The sequence below is a fragment of the Cephus cinctus genome, unplaced genomic scaffold, assembly GCF_000341935.2.
Source record: "Cephus cinctus unplaced genomic scaffold, Ccin1 Ccin1_scaffold1333, whole genome shotgun sequence".
NCBI lineage: Eukaryota > Metazoa > Arthropoda > Insecta > Hymenoptera > Cephidae > Cephus > Cephus cinctus.
Window position 1 is genome coordinate 123,063 of NW_014333751.1, and position 24,663 is coordinate 147,725.

Sequence of the window (24,663 nt, forward strand, 5' to 3'; positions counted from 1 at the left end):
TCAATCTTTGATGGACCTTCATTTATATATTACACTCTTAACAATGCGATAACAAGTTGTATTTTATCCTTTACTTAAAAGAAATAGGTGGAAATTCATTTTATTATTGGCGATAATGCAAGAGATAAGCTCTATTCCATATACACAGTAATTATTTATTTGTATCAATATAATTTTTACGTTCGTAACGCGCAGTGGTACAATTAGAAATTCAATTGAAAAGAATTAAATGGTAAGGTAGAAATAAAACAAGTGAAGGTATCATGTGTGGACGGTTGTACGCGTTTAAAAATGATTTCGGTACATGTGCTACAAATTTTTGAGCATAATACGTACATGAGTATTTGGTGTTTCAAATAAAGGGAGAAGGCTTTTAATCGGATAATGGACAGTACGCATCTAATTGAAAATTTTAATTGCATAAGATTTTCATTAGATCTATTATAGAATATATTTCCGAAATTCAAGGCATATACAGTGTGTTGACTTCATCGTGATTTCACATTATAGATATGTCAATTGAATTAGTACGTGTATTGCAGAAATTGTGTTTCCCCAGTGATTGGGTAAAATAATTCGTTGTTTAGTCTTCATCATTGTGTTGTTTGTCATAATAAGAAAGTCCGTGTACTCGTCCGCGGTTATAAAAGCATGGTAACAGCTGGATTTCATCATACAATTTAATTTATTATAATAGATAAATTGGTAATCGATTAGTCTATCTCTCCTAGACACCTTAAATAAAATTAGCAAAAATATACGTGACTGCAGATACCATCATGAATCCTTTTTATCCGTCCTCTCATTATACATTCTCAATATTTATAAAACAATTAAATTATTAGAATGCATGTTTTTCGATTTCCTATGCGTAATAGGAAAAAAATCAATTTACCAAGTACTCAAAAGTAATCGATAAACATGTTACAAAGGCGTTTGCTTTCAGTACTTGAGGAGATTCTAAATAATTGGAAACATCACGTTGCTAATAACACATTTAGTAATAAAAATAATTAAAAGAAAAATAAGTCGATGTAATGAAATAGAATTCATCTAAAAAGGTCTCGCTATTGTAATGAGATATAGACGATTAATAGCTCGCGTCTCAAGTGTAACGTTAAATTTGCCTCAATAGGAAAAAGTACACATGTGAGTCGGTCTTTATCGTACGACTGAACAGAAAGCAGATGGCGATGCGATCGCTCGAATGGGCCAATGTTTTTGTGAAATGCATCATGGATCCATGAAAGCCAGCCGTCGAGATGCCGCAAAGGTTTCTGGGTATGCAGAGGGAGCCATATTTTTCCAATATCAGTTACGCGAAAACACAGCGTACGGGTAGCATCTGCGGGATGGAATTTTTATCGAGTGCCCGCGACAAAGCAGTTTTTCGCGTGTAAAGACGTGCGCGTGTCGCGTACGAGGTGCAAGATAGCCACGCGCCAGTGTTTATCGGCGATATTCGTGGCTTTCTCCGCGATTGAGAAGTGAGGTTCGGTGAAAACGGGAGCGCGGCCCGCGCAGGTGTTCGACTCGAAGGGGGTTAGTTAACTTAACCCGAGTTCCTACGACGACGAGGAGGTTGGTGGTGGTGCTGGTGGAAGTGGTGGTGCGACGATGACACCGATGTCATAACACGACACTCGTCCGTCCGTGCGTTTTACACGCGAGTCTTACCGCGCGCGTCATTTTACAAGCGATTTTAAAAGCGGTGTAACAACACGATTTACTACGATCGCATAAAACAACGCTCGGTCTCTTTTTCTCTATCTCTTTCTCTTCTGTCTATCTCTTTCTTTCTCTAACTCTCTCTCTCTCTCTCTCTCTCTCTTTTTCTCTCTGTCTCTCTCTATACGCGACATATACGCGTATACGCCCGAGCGATATATCCTTGCTCTACCTTTCTACCTCCCGCTCCGTACTTACGTCTTTACCTTGTTCCTTCCTTCGTGCATTAACAAACGCGACGAGATGACATCGACCTCGTGATTCAATTAACCGATTTCGCGGTACTGCTGTTTATTGTAACAACATAACCGTAACACGAGATCGAATCGGCGTATTTCTCAGTGACAGTGTGTGATGTGTCGCTGCACGTCGATGACATAACGAGTAGGCGACAAAACGACAACTCGACATTCGCAATTGTCATTCGGCTGTGACAGTGTCTCTTGTGCTGGCCTCCTTTTGTGGTCCAGTGTTGCTCCTGTGGCGAGCATCGTGTGGCATACTAGTCCTTGTTCCTACAGGACTCGATTATCTTCGTTTGACGTAGTGCGGTGTTAGATTGGAACGTGGCGGCACTAACATCGTCATGAGTACAACGTTGTAAAACGCATTATTATCATCCTCGAATTTCTTTCGAGTATCTCAAGTGTATTGGTGATTGCTGCTACATCGTAACGTCTGCTGCTGTTATTACTACCGGTGCTGGTCGGGCTTAATCGAGTGCCGTGCATCGTGTTAAATTATCCTCGTGTGTGATGTCAACGGGATTCGTTATTCGCGGACCAGTTTGTACATATGCATCAAATGCGCAATTCAGGTTGTTACACGTTTCATGTCATATTTACTATTGATCTACTACTAGTTACTACGTACTTGTTAAGCAGTCCACTTTTTGTTTGAAATTATCAGTATCGTTAGGCGTTCCTAGTTTGACTCATGTGCATTTTTATAAATATTGTTTATATGTATATGTTCTATATGTATATGTTCTGTATGTACATGGCTTGTATGGAATATACGATTTCCACAATGATCAGTTGAACGAGCGACCTGTCGCCTCGAGTCTTGGCCTTGCGAACGATCGACGACGCCCGTAAGAGCGTCGAGACGCAGTTTGCTCGTTAACGTCACGACGGCCTACGCGCGTAAACCGTTTACCGTGAAATAATGGCTAGTGAACTGAGGCAGCCCGGGATTAGGTTGATTTTGATGCTTTCTGACATCTATACGGTATCGATTTTCAATTTAGCATAGCGCGTAACTTTAGAATTGCTTATACGACCTGCGATATTCTGCTAAATTTACTCTTTATATTCTTTGTACTTCTTTTTATTTTTTAAACTTTATAGTCGACATTACTTTGCGCTCATGTTAATATTGCTTTCACTCGTTTAGTTCGAGTGCGAGAAAGTCTATTGTTTTCTGACTCATTTCCTTGTATCGTGAAAGTTTTCTTTAGAAAATCCTAGTGTGCAAAATACGTCTTTTCGTCGGAGTGCGCTTACTCAGTCCCGGCGACGCGTCTGCGTCTCTAAAGAAATTATTAGAGGTACTAAAAGTTGCGGAAGGTTAATATATCGAACGAGTGTACAGTAAATAGGGTCGCAGATCGTATACGGAGTCACGGGAAAGATCAATGTTAAGTCGGAGGATAAATCGGAGTAATGACGTGGCTATATCTTTCTATATGCAGAGGATGCCGCACGGGCTAGAGGAGCGTCGGAGGCGTGCGCTGTGTGTACCAGTGATGTCGGTGGCGCGGCGCCCTGCACTGCTGGACCTGGACCATGGCCGGCAAGTCTGAGCAGTCAACCTCTCACCCTGCTCCCCCGAATCACAACCATCATCATCCGCAGCCGGCGCAAGGCATCCAGCAGAACAGCGTTCTAGTCTACGTGTCGGGGGAGAACTTCGCGTACGCGACTGCGATCGGTCAGAATGCCGCGACGTCTGAATATCAGTCTCAGCAACAACCGTCCCAAACCCAACATCAGCAGCAGCAGCAGCAACAACAACAACAGCAGCAGCAGCAGCAGCAACAGCAACAGACCCCACAACAGCAAACAGCGTACAGCGGTATACTGCAACAGGATACCGGGTTAGCCTTCTCTACGAAGACCTACGCCACTGGTAACGCTGACTGTACCGCTAACGTCACCGCTAACGTCAATCGCGCTCTCGTCAAGTCTTTGGAGTTCTCGGCGAGCAACCCAAGCACTCCTGGTCGTGCGAGTGATGGCACCACGCGTACCCGAATCTACGAGGATGTCGAGAACACCGGGTTCGGAACGATCGTTACAGGCAGTAACGGTGTTCTTTATCGTCAGACGTCTCTGACAAACGGTCAGGCGACTCTCGGGACTCTCACAAGTTGCCATACCAAGGATGGCAAGAGTCCTGCTCCTCAGAGTGACGTGGAGGGCCTCGCTGCTAACGACGCCGGTACGTCGCGAGTGAACGCCGCCCTGGATGCTTTAGGAAAGGGCTTTCCCATGAGGGCGCCGCAGAGACTCGCCGGTGAAGCGTCCTGTCCGACAGCAGCGTATCCGGTGGCACGGATGCCCGAGGCATACTCACCGGTTAACAGGATAGCTCTGGCGCCGTCTAATGCACCGGCGGATGGTTGCGTCGGGATCCTCGACGAGAACGCGAGGATAACCTTCGTTCAGCAAACCGGTGAGACCTGCACGACTACCCTTAGCGCCGGACTCTACTCCGGGAATCCCGTTGAGATACACGGGGCTAGTGTCAAGTGCGAGGCAACGAACGCTGTGAATCATCAGGTGCAGGACATTATTGATGTTCAACAAGGCTCCGGGTCCGTTACTCGTTGCGACTCTGTACGTTCCGATACCGCGGAGTCGAGCTACAGTAGTCTCAGCAGTCCTGACAGTCAGAATCACTCGCAGGACACGAGCTCGTCTGGTAGCGTGTGCGCGCAGCAGGCTGCGCGATTCCTGCCGCAAAGCAACCTGCAGCATAATGTTGTGTTAACTATGAACGGTAGTGCGGTTACGCAGCAACAGCAACAGCACCAGCAGCAGAGGCAGCAGCAACAACATCAACAGCAACAGCAGCCATCGATATCAGTTCCGCATGGATGGAAGAGGATATGTACCAACGGAGTCATCATATATATCAGGTAAAAATACTTAAACCTTCAGTTATCTGATTTATAGTTTTTTTTAAATTTTTTTAATTTTTTTATTTTTTATTTATTTATTTTTTTTTAACGAGCTTACGTATCTCTCAATATGATCGTATAATATTTTGTTCGGTATTTCCTACTCAGATTTCACACTACTTAAAACTATTGTGTTCCCAGAGGTTCTCATTTTTTACCATAGCCTTCACGCGGTTCTCGTAGACAGAAGAGTTCGGCACGCGTCAGACGTGTCTCGCTCTTATTCACGGATAGACGTGATTTTGTCTCTTCCTGTAGATGGCGCCATTCTTAAGGTTCGCGAATCGATGAGTAATATACGAAGCAACGTCTCTACTTGAGCAAGCAAATTTTTTAAAATCCGTCACACCTTTTGTGCATCTTTCCTAGTACTCTTGGTCGACCGTCAGTCGATTTGATATTTCTTTGAATTGAAATTCTTCAGGGGTATCTATCGTCCAGATCTCCCTGTAAAATGCGAAATTAGAAATAAAATTTTTTTGGTCTAACTTCACGTTCTATCGCAACCATTGCGTCATTGCCCATTTAGTATTCCTATTATTGACCGAACTTCTAAGCTGTATCAGAGTCGTATCCGTGGCACCAACCAAATGGCTTCCACTCTTTGATCTCGACCCACGTGCTGCGTATATGCCCTGCCAAAAATTTCAGTATCCCGCGGCCTCGTGAAATCGGGTAAGAGCTTCCCGGATGAGATTTCGAAATAGAAAATGAAAGAGCGAGCGAAGTAGAAGAAGGGCCTCCGTAAATAGCCATGTCGTGCGTACGCCAATGGCTGCGCGTTACTCGATTGGATTATAGGGAGCCTTAATCGGGATTTCCTGGTAAACATTAATTCTATCGTTGCGTAAAACGAAGAGAAATAAAGAAAATAATAAAAAAATAAAAGTAAAAAATTAGAGAACGTCGGCGTTCAATTTTTACCGTGAATGATACTGAACGTATATATATATGTATACTTGGCAAATCAAGAGGGAATTAGTCCATGCATATCGTGTGTCGGGAATAATGGGTACGATAATTTGACGTGGAATCGGTGTGGTTCCGTAAAAAATTGTCGAGTCAATCGAAAAGTTGCTCGATCAAGAAACTATTCGTCGTAATTGAAACGGGGAAGTGAGGAGATTCGAATTTGAAAGTGACCTTCGTCGTATCGTACTCCGAGCAGTGGTTCTCCATTCGAGACGAGGCAATCGAAACGATACAACAGTCTTTCTCTCGTGGTGTATATATTATTTATTAGGTCGGCTACACAATTTACATACGAATAATAAGAGTACAATGATAAGTAACATACATAAAGATTCAATCGGACGAACCTATCTAAATTGAAATCTGTCAGTAGCACAATTGGTTGGAATATACTTATATGTATAAAAGAGACAAGTATACACGAAGGAGACTGATAGAAATTCAGTGAGGACAGCTTATCACGCTTAAAGAATTGCTCGCGTCCGTGGGAGGGATACATTTTGGACAGTAATTCCCTGTCGTATATCACGGAAACAAAGATCGGTTCGAGTTAAATCGGACAGAAATAGCTGCGGCTGGTTCGGCATTTGGCAGATGGCGGTGAGACAACCGACTCCCAAAACTCGTTCGGCACACCAAGAGTTGTGAGCAGGCAGACAGAGGCGAGGATCGTATTGGCTCTGACATTCTCAGGCATTCACTAAAAGGAGGGAGAGAGAGAGAGAGAGAGAGAGAGAGAGAGAGAGAGAGAACAGAACGGCAGTAGTACGTGCGTGTGAGTCCGAGAGTTCAAGGGTCTTCTGCTCACCCTCATCCTCCTTCTCAGTCTTCACATCCTCACTTCCTCCTCGCTCTATTCTATTCAGTTACGCGAAGATTGTAAAAGGTCTCGTGGGCTTCCATATCCCTCTGTCTGTTCTTTATAACCTACCCTGGTTCTTCTCGTCCTCCTTTTTTTCCTGTTCCCCCCATCGGCTTACGACACCGAAATGAACGTAACGCAGACAGTACCGAGTTCGGGCGAGTGAAAACTCGGATTTTCTGCTTGCCAGAGGCACTCGCCGTCCTCCCGCCATACGACGTACTCTCCACCCTCGACGCTCTAACCTCTCATTGTACTTTTATGGCTCTTTCTTCTCGGGAATCTGTCCGAAACGCGCTTCCTTTCTCTCCAGATATTCCTCCTCTCTCTCTGTAGTCGGGCTGCGGAACGACTTTTATTGGCAAGTCGACTTTGAGTCTGTCCGTCTATGAGCTTGCTCGCTCGCCCGCCCGTACTCCTTGGCCTGTCGATCGTCTGCTCGACGCTTCCTGGCTCGCCTGACTTTCCCGAATTTCACGGTTCCTCTCCCAATACTTGAGCCCTGGACTGGCTTCCTCGACGGAGGATAGGATATTCTTTCACAGTGCTTAAAGCTCAATCGCATCTTTCTCTCTGGCTGGATTCTTTAGCCAAAGGATTTTGGTACGTCGGATACTTTTTATCTTATTGGTGTTCCGATAGCTCCTTCGTTGTGCGATTCTTGTTATCGATGATCGCTGGAACATTACGGATAATTCGATATAGAGCAACAACGTTACACAGTAGTCTGATTAATTCGTAAGATAATTTGAATTTACCTTCCACCTTGCTCTACTTGGAGTCACGAGGTAGGACGTGCGGAAGCCCCTCGTTTACGTAACACGATTTTCCACGGATCAAGGAAGGATCAGTCGCTGCCGGGTGGGTCCTTCGTCCTTTTGTATTTAGCCGGGACAGAGAAAATCGGGTCCTCGATCTTGAGCCCCCTCATAATAAAGCGTAAAGGGCAATGGCACGTAGCGCTCACGCTATTCGACGGCTTCTGGATCCCGGAGGTCCGGGGTCTGGCTCTATGCCTAAACCTCGTTAAAAAGATCCTTTCCGGGCAGCCCGGAGTAAGAGGGATCCAGGAGTCAGGAGTCACGGTTTAAATGACGTTTAAAGGCCCGGCAAACAATGCCTTCTCTCGGACAAGACCCGACCCCACGTTCCTCGACGCTCCGCGTTCTGGACTGAATCAACAAAACCTGGCTTCACTTTTTACCCCAGACAATATTGACGCGTTCCGATACCCCGAGGATGCGACGAGTCCCAAACACTACGGGAATTCCCCGGCTGTCCCTCGTACAACTTCGTATTCTTTTTTGCCTTTGGACCATTTTTTTTGTCTATCCTCGACAAACAGCACTATCATCCCCTCTACGACGCGACATCAACTTGCTCCCCTTTCGACCTGCTTTTATTCTCCCTCGTGCTTCTTCGTCTTTCTCGAACTACCGGGTAGCCCTCGTTTGGCTACTTCGATTTCCCTGTGTTATACTGTATACTGTTTTTTAAAGATTTTCCTTCGCCTTATCGTACTCTCTTATCGAGTACGCGGCTGCACGTCCCGTGGCGAATAAATCCTGACGTGGCTCGAATCGCACAAGCACGTCTCACGTGCGAACCATATAGACCGAATACAGAAGAGGAAACTTACGGAACGGAATGGAAAGGAACGGGAAGGAATTTTGTTGAGCCGTGCTGTCCGTGCGATCATTGATTTACGATGGTACGTCGTAAATACGAGCGGTGATGTACGACCATGACCGTCCCCCCTCTCCTATTTTCCCTCTTCCCCCAGCTTCTCATCCTCCGACACCGACGTAGCCTTTACCGAGTCCTCCTTCACGGCTCCCTCCTTGATTTATAATACCCAGAGCCCTCCCTTGTCTCCCTGCATCGCGTTTCCTCGTATCTTTAAGCCAGCCGTGCTTTCCTCTTATACGTATACCTTCCGTCCGTCTCTCGCCGGCCGCCGTTCCCCCCGTTCTTCCGGTGCGAAGCCTCCGTCGCTCTTGCCTACGATTTATCCCATGACTTTTATATCTGACGCGTAAACACGTCCCAGACAACGATTTCAGAGTAGTGCAGTATCTCGGGGGTCTTTACACCCGGATCCCTATGTAAAATTCATTTACATATATATATATCTGCATATGTGCTGGGATCTACATGGCGCTGGGAATGAAGCTTCGTAACGCTAGATTATCTCTGGTTTCTGCGGTGACTGGTAGTACGATGCGCTACCACACGAGGGATCTGCCGATCGAGCCGGACGGTCTTTGGAATTTGATACCGACGACGTAACGCGTCTTACGTTCGGTTACGTAACGAGGACCGCGAACTCGTTCGCGGGGACAGTCAGAAAAATAAGGTCACCAGCACGTGTGGGTACGGCGTGGCATCGCATCGCCGGTACCAGGAGAGGAAGAGGCTTATAGGCGTACGAATGGGGGAGGCGAAGGGGGACGGGGAAACTCTCGCAGAATGAGCGATAGTTGCGTAAGCTGCCCAACCGCCGAAGCGGCCGAGCCGCGATTACGCAAACGCGATAATTAATTGCCAGTGTTCTCCGTTTAATGACTCGTCAAGTCGTTCGCTAAATACGCCGGGGCGTTGGACACGTCACGGAAATCGCTACAGGTGCCTCATAGCCGCGTGTCTAAACTGACAATTTGTTACGGTTGCGTAACCTATACCAACCTTGTAGAAAACGGTGCATCGTCATCGTCGAGGCTCTGTCGTTTCAAGAATTTTTCATATTTCACGAGGATTTCACGTAGGCGACGGCTCTCGGCGAGGATAAACGGGGAAAGCGCATCCGGTGTGATCTCTGGATGATTTAAATTTCGAAGAGCGATCACATGTGGAACGTCAGGAATTATTAAATTACCTGGCCGTTTTAACGTGTGATATTTATCTTCTATTTTAATTCCATTAAATTGCCTGTTCCGACGTACCTGTTCTCTGTGAATAATTGCTGGCGATAGCGCGGTGGCATCTACTCCGTATATGGACGTTACGCTATGTGCCGGTAGGTGCGCTTGCTCGTCGAGCTCCTTCTTGCGTAGAAATCGCGGTAGGTTAACGGATTACTGTTTATCGTGCCGCCGGTCTTATCGACGAATAGATGCTAAGACGCTGTCCTAATGGACGTTGAGGAATCGGTTAGATAACAGGGATTGGTAGTTGGACTTGGCTTCTCGCTGATCGGGTCCAATCTCGAGCGAGAGTAAGTCCTCTCAAAACTTCTCAACTGCTTTGCCAACGAGTACCTCGAAGTTTCAGAATCCTCTCGGTGTATTGCAAGACGGTTTGTTAGGCGTTGAGCGAACGTTGGGTTAAGTTCTGGTCGAGATATTGGGCGATGGCGCAACGTCAATCGCGTTCTTAAATTATAACCGTGAGTCCTGTTACCATTTTTCAATGTACTCGCTATATTTTTATCTCTTTCCTGTCATTATTTTTTTTTTATAATATTACGTAAACGCGATTGCGCGTAGGTGTCATAATTATCTCGACGATCGTGTACCACCGCGCACGTAATACGTCAATCGATCAGAACATCCCGAGACGCCTATAGTGCAAGCGAGTCTCGCGTAAGTGGACTTCCACATAAAACAGTATGACGTTTTGCGGAGATTAAGAGTAGCGTGCAGAGACTACGATGCGTCGGCAGACTTATTGCGTTTTGCACTGCCGGAGTGCGTGTTGCGCGTATGAGAATTATTTCGTTTCTTTTTCTTTATATACTTCAGCGTTTAATGGGACTGAGTTTCGATATAATTTACGGGGTCGTGTTGTACGAGTGCTAGCGTTCGAGCCTACGATCCCGATGGTCGCGGGTTCGATTCCCGCTCGGGGAATTTTCGAATCTGAAAAAAAATTCACCACAATCCTGTTATTGGGGGTTTATTTCGTTACCGTATTGTTGCCCGATGATGGAAAAGCGGCCAGAGTCAACCTAGCAGCGGGGGGCATACGTGCAAAGGGTACTTGGTTACCGCGACGAATCTGCCCCGGGAAGGTCTGAGATAAGGTCCTGTAGGAACACTCTAGAAGGGTGACCCTCTAGGTTAGGGTGCGGGAGAACCAGAAATAGCGGCTCTGAGATCGGGCTATTTCAACCTGGGAAGCCGCGTGTTTATCGCGTCCTCCTTCTTGGAGGATTGGCAGAGGTGGCGCCCGATCACGTATGCCGATGGAAACTCTCGTGACTCGCTATTTGAGTACAATCTGCAAGCCACACTGTATGCGACTTACGTTCGCATTACGGAGTGGAACTCAATTCAGACTATTCTGACTCTGGCCCGTAAGTGCTGAGGGCTTTTTTTCTTTCGCTTTCTCGTTTTCACTGTAAATCGTAGGATGTAGGTCAGGCGCATTGTCGTGTTGAATGAGTTATACGATGGAATGTGAAATAGATTACTTTGGTGTAACGTGATAACGCCCGAGGGTCTCAGAATTAAAGCTTTCGAGATCGTCAAGCTTATTTCTAACGCACTCGCGATGGACGTAAACTACGATAAATCATAAATCTCTCGTGACGTTTCATGATACCGTGTCATAAGATAATTACGTACATGGATGTCACACGTGGTAGTCTCTGCACCGGTTGAGAAACACTGATCCGGCGTTTCTTGTGCTAACAAACCGATGCAATTAGTTAACGCAATTATTAGGTCGCTCGACGCGCTCTTTTCAGACTTAAATTACTAGGAGGATGTACATGCAATATATAATTTTCGTATAGCACACTGACGCAATATGGCTGCTCGTAAATCAGTGAATCGTGAAACAAGTCACGATTTTAAAATCACGCGTAAAATAGATATATCTTCACGAAAGAACCATCGTTCGTCTCCAGCTTGCCCAGTTGTCTGCTATTTTCGTTACGACCTTGGGTTACTTTCGAAACATTCCCTATTGAGTAATCGACGCTAATTTTACTTTTGTGCGTTCCCAAATGCATCGGCTTCATTGATCGCTATACGCTGTACGTACAGTACACGTATAGTATACGTATATGCGGATTCGCGTATCGTCAACTCCATATAGGTTATACATATATCCGACTCTAGTATACTTCCTATATGAGTTTCCTGACATTACTAGGAACCCGCGTCTCGGAGCGGTTGGTAGGTCTGTCGGTAGGTAAGGTACCTGCAAGAACGACACTGGCGCAGGTAATTTACGAGCGTACAGATTGTACAGAGTTGCTGCGTGGCATGTTTCAGCCGAAGATAGCATCGGGAGTACACACCTGGGTATTTGCCGCGCGATTATATCCCTGGCTCTGATTAAATAACTATACAATATAAACAATGGCGTCACGAGCAGAGCGCGAATGCCTTTTTCTTTTTTCTCAAGTGCCTTTTATAATTGTATAACGACGAGGCTCGTTACTCTCTATGATTATGAAGAAAAAATTACAAAGTACTTTTTCATGATACTTCCAATAACGCCTACTGTATAAGGTATATACGTTTCACTGTCCGTGGCGTGACCTCTTCATCGTCGTTCCTACTGCAATAATCTATTTTGCGTGGACGTAACAGGGAACACAAGGGAAATGGTATTACGACGTACCGGGCCGGCCATTGCGATCGATCCACGTCGAAACACGAGTGAGGCGAACGTTATTATTGCGTAGTCAGCGACGGACTAAATTAAACGCGTAGGAGCCACGATAATTTCTGGCGATAACGAGCCACCCACGTAAACATAATCCATACTGAACGAAGGTACGAACCAAGAAGTGAACGAACTGGGTATGGATTTTATACTACGTTCGCGATACGTTTTAAGAAATTGATGTACTATGATGCTTCTGCATCCTTTCACGTGTCTCGAAGCCAAACGATTATACGTTCCGATATAATGCGAGGAAGATGTATTTACATGTGTCTTGTTTAATTTTATTTCTCATCGCTCCTAACTCGGCTACGGGAGTTCACCGTTTTACCCGAGAGAGGTCGCTCTTGACTAATTTATTTATCTTAGGAACGCGACTCGGGCTACTGGCACGACGACGGTCTGTTTCTACGTAGATAACCAGACTTTCTTGCCCGTTTATTCTTTAGCTTTTATCTTTTTTTTTTCTTCCTTGCTCTCTGTACACGTCTTCTGCTTTTTCCACTTTCTCTTCTTTATCGAAATGCCGTCGATATGCTTGGCGCTTACGCTTATGCATTCCTGCACAGTGGCGCCGTCTATCTTTTTTTTGTTCATCCGAAATACGTACTAAAGAGGATTTTTGAGTTTACTGTATCGATTTCACTGTGTGTTGGTTCAGTGCAATCCTGTCATTAACGGTGTGTACTTAGGCAGTGGTGCAAACGCTCGGGTAATAATTATGTTTGTTTTATGTTAACGCGTGTCCTGGATACGCTATTGTATAGCGAGGCTCTGGAAGGTTTGCGTTTCCTTTGGTATTTGTCCACCTGGCAAGTATCCCTAAAGCAACCCCTTGCCGTCTTTGGGACCATTAGGTGACTTCTTGAAAAACCGGTTACCGGAGTATCTTCGTGCCAACCAGAATCGAGCTGGTCTCGCTCGATTTCATTACAAAAATATTCCTGGCCCCCGTGATTACGATAATCATTGATAGTGGATTCGATTTGTAGCGGGAGTCGGTGAGGTTTGCGAGTGTCAGTGTCAAACTGTGGATAGGATTTCTGAGTTATCTCTCATCCGTTTATCGCGCTCGGTTACATCAGAACGATAACTTTCATAATCGATATTTAAAATCGCTCTCATCCCGATAACACGGATTGGAATATTTCATTTTGTTATCTTCACTTATCGGATGACAGTCTGTAAATTGAGTTTTTTTTTTTCGCTGCCTGTTTCGTAAAACAACTTAACGACGGGTCCTTGATCCTGCTTGGCCGTGATATTAATGATAAATAATATATCGATCTCACTTATGTATTTTGTGTGGTGCTCGTGAATATTCTAGCGTGTAAATTAATGATAGTCGCTGGGAACGTTTAATAGGTGGATCGAGCAGCCTGACACGCGAATTCGTTTCCAAGGCTTTTTTTCGTTTCTGGCGTCGGCCTTCGCGTCGCTTGTAAACAGGAAGCGAACGGAAGGCATTTGTCAAAGAAAGCCTGTCCTGCGGCGCCTTAAGCCGGAGGAGTAATCGAGAGAATTAACCACGCTCGATCCTCCACGTCTCCTGTGATCTAAATGCGCAAAGCGAAATTGGACGTCGCGTCGTTCGTTTTCAGAGTAAACTGTCTGGCGTCATCGAGCACGGCACATGGCTGAGCCACGTGGAATCAAGGAAGTGGCCTATAGCTACCTGAAGGTAGAAGAGGATCGCTATCTCTAGGGAGGAAAGAAGAAATTCTTTGGATGTTTCAGATAATGAAATATTTCTTCGTCTCTTGCATAAATTTCGAATAGGTAGTGCCTGAGAATTCTTCAGTTTTTTTATCTCGTATAATTAGCTTAAATCGGCTTTTTCTTTTACACTTAAGTAGCTGAGGTTGTATACATATATGTATTACGTATATATATGTATATACTTGAGAGTTTCACCCCTGCGTAACATCCCTTACGAAATTGATCTAATTTCGCGTACAAAGAATTTCACGTTATACTCGTTAATAAACGACATAAGAATGTGAAAAGGTCGTAACAGAGCTTCCTGTCAATTTCGATGAAACTTTGATAAGATACTCTCAATGATGTTAATGGCATACGTATATGCATCTATCCCTCGGGACCAGAGTGCGGGAATAATGTGGGAACGAGTTCGCGCGTCAAGCGGCGGAACGGAGTAAATAATTTGCGGCAAGGAAATGGCCGCGGTCTTCGTCCTTTAACGAGGTCGACCATAGCTGTGCGACGTGATTCTCGATCGAAGTGACTCGCTCGGCTCGTCACGCGTTCTGATTTCGCGACAGTCGCCTTCAAGCACGTGCTCGCGGAACCGTGGACGGATCGTGATGACTCTTTACTTCTCAGGATTGGCACCAGGCAACCTATAAGGTCGGAATCCGCGTGCTCTCGATTGGTAAGATAGGTAGCTTCCTTACTTCGTTCTGCGTCGCAGTTTACACAATCCCGGACCGAGCTGAGTTATCGATCGGTTCGACACTATATTCATGCTGCTATGGTGGAACGTGTCGGGTCGCGAACTTTCCTGCCTGGCGAGTTCCTCCAAGTGCCATTAACTCGTAGAGTAACACTCAGCTGCGACTGACTGTTATTGACTTTCGTATTTAAATTACAATCATAATCGAATTGGAAAACGTGAAAGCCCCTACTCGACCGTAGTCCTCTTCCTCGTCTCCGTCTTTATTCTTTTTATACGTATTCTCTTATGCTCTCTCTCTCTCTCTCTTTCTTTCTCCTTCACGACTCCCGTCCTACTCGCTCGTTCACGTGTTCTATCGCCACGGTGCCGCCGGTAAGGTTATTGCATCTGCCACTTGGCTCCTTTTATTTCCCGACGGAATTCAATTTAGTTCTGATTGGTTTAAAATGTTGCTGCCGCCCAGGCTACCCCGTCCTGCTACGTACTCTGGCCGAAACTCCGGCGTCAGCAGTCGCCACACGCTCCGATAGTAAGGAGCTTGTCGCCGACAAATCTGCGAGAACGTTTCGCCACGAGAATGAGCTGCGGAGAAGAGAGAGAGAGAGAGAGAGAGGGAGAGAGAGAGAGAGAGAGAGAGAGAGAGAGAGACCACGCGGTAGGGCGATGGGGATTGGTTTGAGGGCCAGAGAGAAAGAGACAACGAGAGGGGAAAATAGGGTAGAGAGAAAAAGAGAAGAATGGAGAATGAGACCAGACTTGCTTTCAACGACGGAGATTCCTACTTGGCAGGGCGTTCCGCGACAAAGGACGGTCGCTTAATTAAAACGTTACCGACGCTAACGCGATGACAGTGATCGATTATGATTCGAATAAATGGCGAATTGCTATCGATGACTTCATGGGTATATTCCTCGTTATATTAGATGCGCGTTAATTAATTGGATTCATGAAGTCTTGTTGGGGTTGGTCGTTTGACATTTTTTATTTACTTTTTTTTTCTTTTTTCTTTTTTTTTTTTTTTAACGGGGTTTAGGTATTTCGTTAGCGATGCTGTTTGCATGGGATGGGGGACTCTACGGTGCGGGGTTTTTTTTTTTTTTTTTTTTCTACGAGGGTGAATCAGGGTGACCGGGATCTCGAGAGCGTTAGAGGTTACGACCTCCAGGGTCGGACTGTTATATTAAAAAGGCAAAGGGAACGGTAGCATTTTTGTTCTACTAGAGAAGCTTATACGACCCCCTAAGGGGTAGCAATTTTGCGGGTCGACTGCGGCCCCACTTCTCTCCATCGCCCTTCGAACCTCAGGATCCCTACTTCCTTTAACAGACACTGTTTACCAGAGGGAACTGGGGCTCTCGTTATTTAATAACCCAAAATAACTATGCAAAACTTTCGCTCCCCTACGTCGAGTCCGTTCTCACCCTTGAAAACTTTATTCCTCCACGACACCCTGTCCTGCTTGTCATTTCATCGCGTCATGTTTCCCTTTCGTCCATTTTCATATCTTTCCTCCGTGTTTTCTTTCTCAGTTTTTACTTTCGTCCCTTGTATCAAGAAAACTCGAAAGTTTCAATGTCGCGATGTCATCCGAAAGCATCCCTCGTGCTGAGCTCTGAATTATGGCGCACGTGTATCTGCTAATGTTATTATGCTTTGGATACCAAATATTTTTTTTTCTCTTCGCGAAAAAGTTCACTTTTCGGCAACGAAGTGTCCTTATCGAAAATCAAAACTCGCTGTAGGTTTCTTTGTGCTTTCTGTTCCCGCGTGCGGGGATCCACAAAAGCTTTCCATCTTTCATGAGAGCTTGCCAGAAGTAATGAAGAAAGCGAGGCTGTTTTTCCTTCCTCCCTCCCCCCCCTCTCTCTCCCCTTCTTCGTCCTCTCTCGCCGAACCTTCGCGACTACCCTACTAGGCCACATAGTTGAGGCTCTTTCGTGTTGGCACTTTTTACAAGGGTACAGTAGTGCCAGCGAAGAAGGGCTGCCAAGAGGGGCGTATATATTTGGGGGAGCAAGGACCTCCTTGTGAAACAGACGAACCTTCGTAGTTTTTGGCCCTTGGTAAGGTTATTATAAAAACATGTGGTACTTCGGAAACTGGCAGGAGGGTGAAAGGGTCCCACATGGCGCCCCTGGCATGTCCCTTGAACTCCTACTTGCTTATATCCATCCTCTACCAATTTCTGCTTCCGCCCTTTACTACCCCCGCGATCCTCCAGCGTAACGAGCCATCCACTCGACCGACAGCCCAGGCGTCTCTCGTCCAGGAATATGTTAATCCCACTGTTATGCCGGGGAACGATTCGTTCCTGTTTCGAATGGCTTCGAGTCCTCGGGAGGAACATACGTTTCTGCTCTATTCGCATGGGACAACGAGGCAAGCGGAGAAAGCGCATTAGATAACTCTGACAGTTGTCTCGTTCACCGATGTCTCCTCGGTAGATTGAACCATCGTACAACACATATTACCCAAAACGTAGGTACCAGCGAAGAATGTAAAATCATCCTGGATCCTCGATTTAACGTCCCATCTGTACACTAACAGTGATGATATTACGTGAACATACGTACGCGACCCTATAAACTTTACCCCATGTATCACGAAAATCGTTTAACAGGCGAACACCTTACTTATGTATACAGTTATAGGTACGTGCCAAGGATTTGGTCCTTTGTGCCAGCATCCCCCTCCTCGGGCAAACCCCGTGCTCCCTGCTAACTTTATACACTCTGTAGCATGACAATGCAACCCCTGTATTAATTCTGGCCTTGACCCAAACTGCCCCAGAAGAAATGGTCGAGGCTACCCTCGCCCATCTTATCCCATGTAATCCTCTTGTCCTGCCTCCAAGCGATTTCACGTGTTACAATGCAGTGGAAAACCTGTCACGTAGCTTATGCGTTTTATTATACCTGTATATATATATCAGTATGGTCAACATTGACGGTGGTACAGTCCCTCTTAAATTCTTTCATTAAAAAGAGAATGGAAGAAGTTTTCTGTTTTCTCATTGTGACGACGAACACGTATATTTGTAACAGCGCGAATCCACCGAATGCGCAGGGAGAGGCCTTTTGGCGTTGCGTGAATAGTTTCGCTGAGGTACGAGAGGGACAGAGACACAGCCAGAGCCATAGTCGGATTAATCCACGCCGGGCGAGCTCGTCGCTCTCATTGATTGCGTGAAATCAGGCTTTCCTGCTTTTCCGCTTTTCCAATGGCTCGCTCGCCCGTGTTTTGTGCCGCCAGTAAATTGGCAAGTGTGCCTCGTAATCAATAGGGAGATCGTTGGGGATGATAAGGCCGGAATAGAATTGCCTAGGGTGGGAGGGAGAGGCTATGCAGCAGGATTGGGTTCGAAATCGAGTTACGAACGAAAGAACGGGGAAACTCGAAACGCGTGGATCGAGATAAATGGGAGGTATCGCAAAACGTCAAACCGACGTGCATTCGCGAGGCTCAGTTCCCTTTTTACGATTTTACGGCGTTGACAATCGTGGCGATATTTTCGCGATACTGCGATTCGTATTTAGTGCTTTGACGGATATACACATTATTCACTTTGTACACAGATCCGCCTGTCGTGCGGTGCTTATGCGAATTTAAGTATCTGTACGGTTTTTGTTTTTATTGTCAATAGAAGAACTAAGCGCACGTGTCACTGATTACGATTAAATTCATATCGCATTCGTATCTAAAATATAGCACCGGGATAAATTGACGAGTCTGATTACTGTTTGAAATTATTATCGATCTCGTCCATATACCCACTGCCTGAGGGTACTGGAATATTACATCGTTATTGTCAGGAGCGATGACGTTCAATTGCATTTATGGCTCTTTGCCGTGTTTTAATGCATTGCATTTTCCGAACGGGATCCCACTCAATTATAAAACACATAGCGCAGAACGCTTGTACGCTTCAGCGATAAATACGTATATCATATTATGGCGGCTTCAAGCTCGAATGGCTCGAATATTCTCTATGCGGCTCGACGATTTTTAACCATCCCTTTTGCCGCGCGACCCTTTTTATTCCTTTCTTTTCACTCTTATCCGTTATTTCAGTTCCCTTTTTTGCTCTCTCACTCTCGTCCTTTGTCTCTTTTGCTCACGCCCCCTTCTCTGACTTTACGTCAGTCTGCCTCTCGTTTACGTATGTAAGTACAGGTCGTTTTTGTCCCTCGTGCCTCTCGACGGAATGCTCTCCCAGCCCACTACTTTTTTTGCACGTTCTTCACTCGCAGATTCTTCCCCGCTTCTCGTTAACATTGCTCCGCGATAAATCGCTCGGGCAAATTTCAAATTCGAGGTTTATCGCGGGGCCCACCTCGGCGCTGGGAATTCGTAGGACTTTCCCGGCGGTCACGTGTCCTATGTGTACACGTATACAATATATATGTCTATTATACACTAGATTCGTTTCGTCGGATTATCCCTATTAAACGTTATTACTGGCAAACGATAAAAAATTCCGAATTTTTCATAATACAGATCTTCCAGTCGCGCACCTTGCAGATTCCTCGTGACGAATGAACGCATAACAAAAATTCACATGAGCAGCATATGCTTAGTCCGATAGGAAAAGTCATTGGAAAACAAAACGAAATCGGAAAATCGTTGCGCTAATTTTTTGGAACGCCTGTACGGGTGTATCTATATATATGTTTTTTAAAATATAAATTTAAATTCATCATTGACCTAATCAAGAAAATTCAATTACAAAAGTTACGTGCGCGTCATGCCACCACCTACGTGTTAAGAACCTGCGTCAAGAGCGTATTTATAATTATTCTTCTTATATCCGGCTAATTAGCCGCGTCCAAAATCCTGACGTCTTACTCATTCCAATCGAGTCGATGGCGGCTGGACCTCCTCGCTGCCCGACTCGTGCATCCACGCATATACATTCCCTTGGCAAAACGAATAAACCGAATACGTAATTGGCGCTTGGTCTATAACGTCATAATTGTAAGACGTTCGCGTTAACGTTTTTTTCCCTTCTACTTTCCTCCTCGGTCTTCGCTGCGATAATAAACTTATTCCTGCAGATCCGCGTGTACTATTCGGAATATGCACATCACAAGCGTGCACCAGTTTAACGAGCTAGAGAGTGCATTCTGAAGTATCCCTTTCATGACACGGTATACTTCTTCTCGATATTCCCATCCCGTGCTGCACGCCATACGTATTCATTCGTACAGGCACTTTGCCAAAGGAATATACTCACTCGAGAGCCAGTCGGCTTTGCGCCTGTAACAGCCAGATACCACCTACCAATTTACTTGGGCGCTTTATAGCGCGTATTAAACTCATCCTGCATTTACGGGTAAGACTATCTTTCAGCAGTGGATAAAATGTGGGTATAGTTTTCTTACGAAGTTTTACCTGGGATCTGTACGATGGAAGATGCATTGTGATACGTACAAAGCGCGGCATATTTATATCGTTTACTATCGAAGCTCTTTACAGGCAACGTGCCGTCACTCGTTACCCTTATTACTACTGGAGGGTTAACCATCCGGCTCCCAATCTCTGTCACGATTCATTGTGCACACGTTGGTACATGTACATGTATACATATGCAGATGGATAGACGTGCCCACGTAACTATACATTGTGCGTTCGACCTTGATCGGGCGATGTCAGGATTTCAGGGTGATCGTCCGATAATGGCGTCGTGATCGTAGCTATGCTCCAGCTGACCGAGGGTCTCTGGCTGACGGGATCGATGTTATCGTTCAACCGGAAATGCGTTTGCTGATATCATGCGCGATGCCAACGTCGCTAATTATTAATCGGCCGACGAGGGTGCGACGTTGAAGTTGGCAAATAAAAAATACGTCTAGGACTCACGTGGTGTATTGGAATGATATTTTTTTAAATTTCTCAAACGATTGTACCGTAACACAGTGGAGGAGCTTGCCCGAGCGGAAATCTTTTACGGTGAATCGATTGGGAGTCGGTGGGAAATCAAATTTTTTTTTTGTCGGGTTTCTCTGGGAATTCATATGGATGACTATTGGGAATAGCATTGCTTGGGAATCATCTGATCTTCATGGATAAATTGACGAATAATCATGTAACGGGTGACTGTTACGGATTTAGGTGGAAGAGCCCAGGGGACGACGTTTATCGTAATTGCCTGTTCAAAGAATTTTCTTGGGCTTCGTGCTGTGAAATTAAACTACCAAGGGTCTATTTGGTAGTTCTTATCAATTCGCTACGGCGGCCCGAGCGTGACTCGATAAATATTGATGCAATATTATGAGGCAGAAGCGATTTAAATAGAGTCCAGTGGAACGTGCCAGGATATATATAGAACCGTGTCTAATCCATGTTCTTGGAAAGTTTGATAGCACCGAAAGACAATTTATTTATTCAGAGATCCATATATAGTTTCCTTCGGATAAACCATCGCAGTTGGGTTTACCACGTGACTTCGTAGTGTAACGATATGATTAATCATAATGACATTCAGTGTCATTATTATTATAAAACGACCTGGGACTTGATTAATGGGAGTTATCTATTGCGTCATTGCGGATTATCCCATTTAAGATAGTAATATACAGAGGAAATTACCGTAAACCTTTGGCAAGGTAAAGAATATCGGGTAAAGGTACATCTTCGGAACGGAACGAAGTGACAGGAGTACAAATTTAAGGAGCTTCGTCGAGGGTACAGCTCACAATGCAAAATTCGTTTAGAGCTACTGGGTCTTACGAGTCAATGATTTTTCAACCGTAGTACCTATTCGTATCTTTGTCCATTCGTGTGTGTTTCTTTATCCATCGATTCGTCCAGTCATCCGTCTATGATTCCATCCATCCATCCGTCCATCCATCCAGTCGTCCATCCAGTCACCAAAAGCTCAGCGATCCGCATACGCATCGCAAATCATGGCTGACGGCACGCTATAACTACGGAGACATTGGTCGTCCTGTACGTCGCTGCTTACTACGTATACGTTCCGCACGACCTGTACGTCACTCTGGTCTGCAATAGTATTCGCCTCTATCTGTTGTCTGCTTTACTTCATTACTTTACGATACCCTGTGCCTGGCTTCTTTTCTATTCCACTCTAGACCTCCCTGCACATAGTCACGGTCGGAATACACTGTGCTAGCTGCTCCCGAGTCTCCCGCTGTAAAGAGGAGTAGTACAGATGGTCCATATGCTTTTAGCTCGAGCCAAACGCTTGGGATTCTCCTCGTAGCTGCTTTTAATTACGGCAACCTCGAGCACCGCGCGAGGTCAGTCCGTAGAGTCATTCTGGTCTTTTTAGTTCCGTTCCCAAGTGTTCCGGGGTCGTGGCATTCTCGTAGAAGACTCCAAAGTAAATAAAGAAAAGAACGTCGCGGCGCTCTCCGTCGTACCACAGAGAGCTTTCTCTAGGAATTCCCGAGCAGGCGCCAACTCGGGAGTCATCCTGTTGTCCTTCGTTCCCTGACCTTATTCACCGCTGGATGGTTTGTACGGCGCGAATTTTAGTTCCTATCTTTTTCGTCGGGTCGATCCTGCGAATTTTTGCACCCCAAGGCTTTTCACGGAGTTACCGGTGTCTGGGACAGGGGGTAACGAGTGGCTGAAAAATAGGCTCGAGAAAAGCCACAGCACTGACTCTGGTTATATGTATACGTTATATTTTATCGAATGACAAAGTTTGCCTTATCGCATATGTTCACGATATTACATAAGTATATATATATCTGTGTTTCGGCCTCTGTCGCCCGACTAATGTTCTCCCGTATAAAGTAAAATTATATTCGCGCAATGATCATCCACAATGTTACATTTTACAGGTACTCCCTTGTTATTGCACTTATGCACAGAAGGGACCGCGAGCATCCATTAACTAAATGCTGGGAAAATGTTATCTCCATAGGTATTACACAACCGTCTGGTTAAGTGTACCGTATCCACGGACTTCTTCCTTTACTTTCTTTTCTCGTATAGTCTAATCCGTTGGATGCTGCAGACTGTCGTCGTCCAACTTTCGTACCGCTTTCAACTGGAGCTTTATTGTCCCTCTGTTATGTCTAGCACTTTGGATGCAATTATCAAGCGACGGGATGATTTTATGGAAATCCCTCCTCCCCCCCCCTCTCTTGCTATCTCGTTCATTTCTTCTTCGTCTAACGAGCGTGGCGCGATGCGATAAAGCTTCCCTGTTTTTGCGCGTAATTGCAGTTAACTTTCAATTATTGTTTAATTCATAATCACGCGGCTGACTCGTGCCGCCGCGTTATACATATTTTAATCTAAAACGATTGCGAGGTTCTTGCCCGATAGCCCGTGCCACGTGACCCAATCTATACGTGCGCCGTCATCGGTCACTGTTCGTACTTTCAGTGTATCCTCGAGTGTACATGCAATATTGTTTTTTTCAATGCCGTTTATATTTTGACAGGTATCTGTCTTTTTTTTTTTCAGATCAAATTAGACATACCTCCGACGGCCTATGGACCCTCTATCCCTTTTATTGTACTATTTTGTATAATTGTTGGCAATTTTTTGGCTTACAAACGTGCGCAGATTGTGAGAGGCTTTTGGGGTGGATTTTTTCTCACGTGTCTTCGTTACGAACGACACTGTCTGAAGGGTCGATAACATTTGACAATTCCGTATCGATCCATTGCCTCGATATCGGTCCATTACCATTTTACTGCATTCGCGTTAATACTAGTGAGTATAACGTTATTCGTGCGAAATAACGTTACTGGAAATTTCACGTTGCATTTCGTAGTCTCACTCAAATGTGTACACAAGCGCGTATGGGAATATATTCGCTCTCTCTGTCTCTCTTTCTATATATATATATATATATATATATATATATATATATATATATATATATATATATATATATATATATATATATATATATATATATATATATATATATATATATATATATATATATATATATATCCAATCAGCCACACAGCACTATACGCTATATCGCAAATCCCATTTTCTCGCGCACTCTCTGTAAAACTCGATACGGAGAGCGGGGTGGTTTTGCAGATAGAGTCGATCGATGCATCATCCCTCTGTTGCCCGACGAGTTCAGCCTTCGACTGCACTCTGGATTTCACGTTGCCACGATGCATTTTGCCAGACCGACTGTTTCCGTTCGAGCGATCGAGCGAGAGCTGCTCTAGTTGTCTCACGAAGTGTCATTCTAACTGAATATCAACAAATTCAGTTCCCTACGGTATCCATAGTACTAGAATTGTATTTCTTGGAGCGTGCACGTCGCCCGATTGCGAATTCGCACTGCAGTATTTTACGTGACTCCGGAATCCGCGATGTAGCTGGGATTATTCAAATGCCCAGTGCCCAAGCGACAGTCGCGTTTGGTCTCTCGATAAAGAAAAGGAAGTAGCGCAGGAATTCCCTGAACACATCGGCTTGTCTAGGGCGAGAATAAAATCTTAAATTTATTATTTTAATTGTATACATTTTTTTTGTCAATTCGTCTCTCTCTTTCATTGTTTACTCCAACGTACGTTAATTTGTAGGATTTTGAGGAATTAATCAGTGCCGGATAACGCGGTAGGTTAGAGAGACGGGTTAGGGGCACTTTGGCCAACGTGTCAGCTCGCCTTGACCCAGGAGCGCGAAAACGTGACCAATTGTGGCATCTGCGTGCGTGTTGCTATTGCCACGGCAGACCGTAATTTGTAATCGTGTATTAACATCCATAGCAGACGTACAAGCACTCGGTACATTCGGGGGCTCCGGACGTTTGCACGGGAGCGCACAGGCGTGACAGACGGCTTGGCCGGTAATTGCATTGGGATCGCGCTGGAAGCTGGGAAAACAGCTAGGTCGGGTCTGTTCGAATTGGTCGAGGACGATGCAGAGGGATGGCGG

General features: G+C 45.2%; 1 protein-coding gene across 6 annotated transcripts in view; it reads left to right on the plus strand.

The window, feature by feature from the left end:
- Window positions 1-915: 915 nt before the first annotated feature.
- The window catches only part of LOC107272946 (mucin-17), a 172,351-nt gene continuing 148,603 nt past the window's right edge, over window positions 916-24,663 (plus strand). For 5 of the 6 annotated variants that reach the window (XM_015750644.2, XM_015750645.2, XM_015750647.2 and 2 more), the window contains exons 1-2: window positions 916-2,545; window positions 3,422-4,870. In XM_015750644.2, the coding sequence (XP_015606130.1) occupies window positions 3,516-4,870 (1,355 nt within the window). In that variant the 5' untranslated portion in view covers window positions 916-2,545; window positions 3,422-3,515. Of the gene's footprint in view, window positions 2,546-2,775; window positions 2,959-3,421; window positions 4,871-24,663 lie in introns of those variants that run through there. The other variant, XM_025090265.1, reaches the window with a different exon arrangement.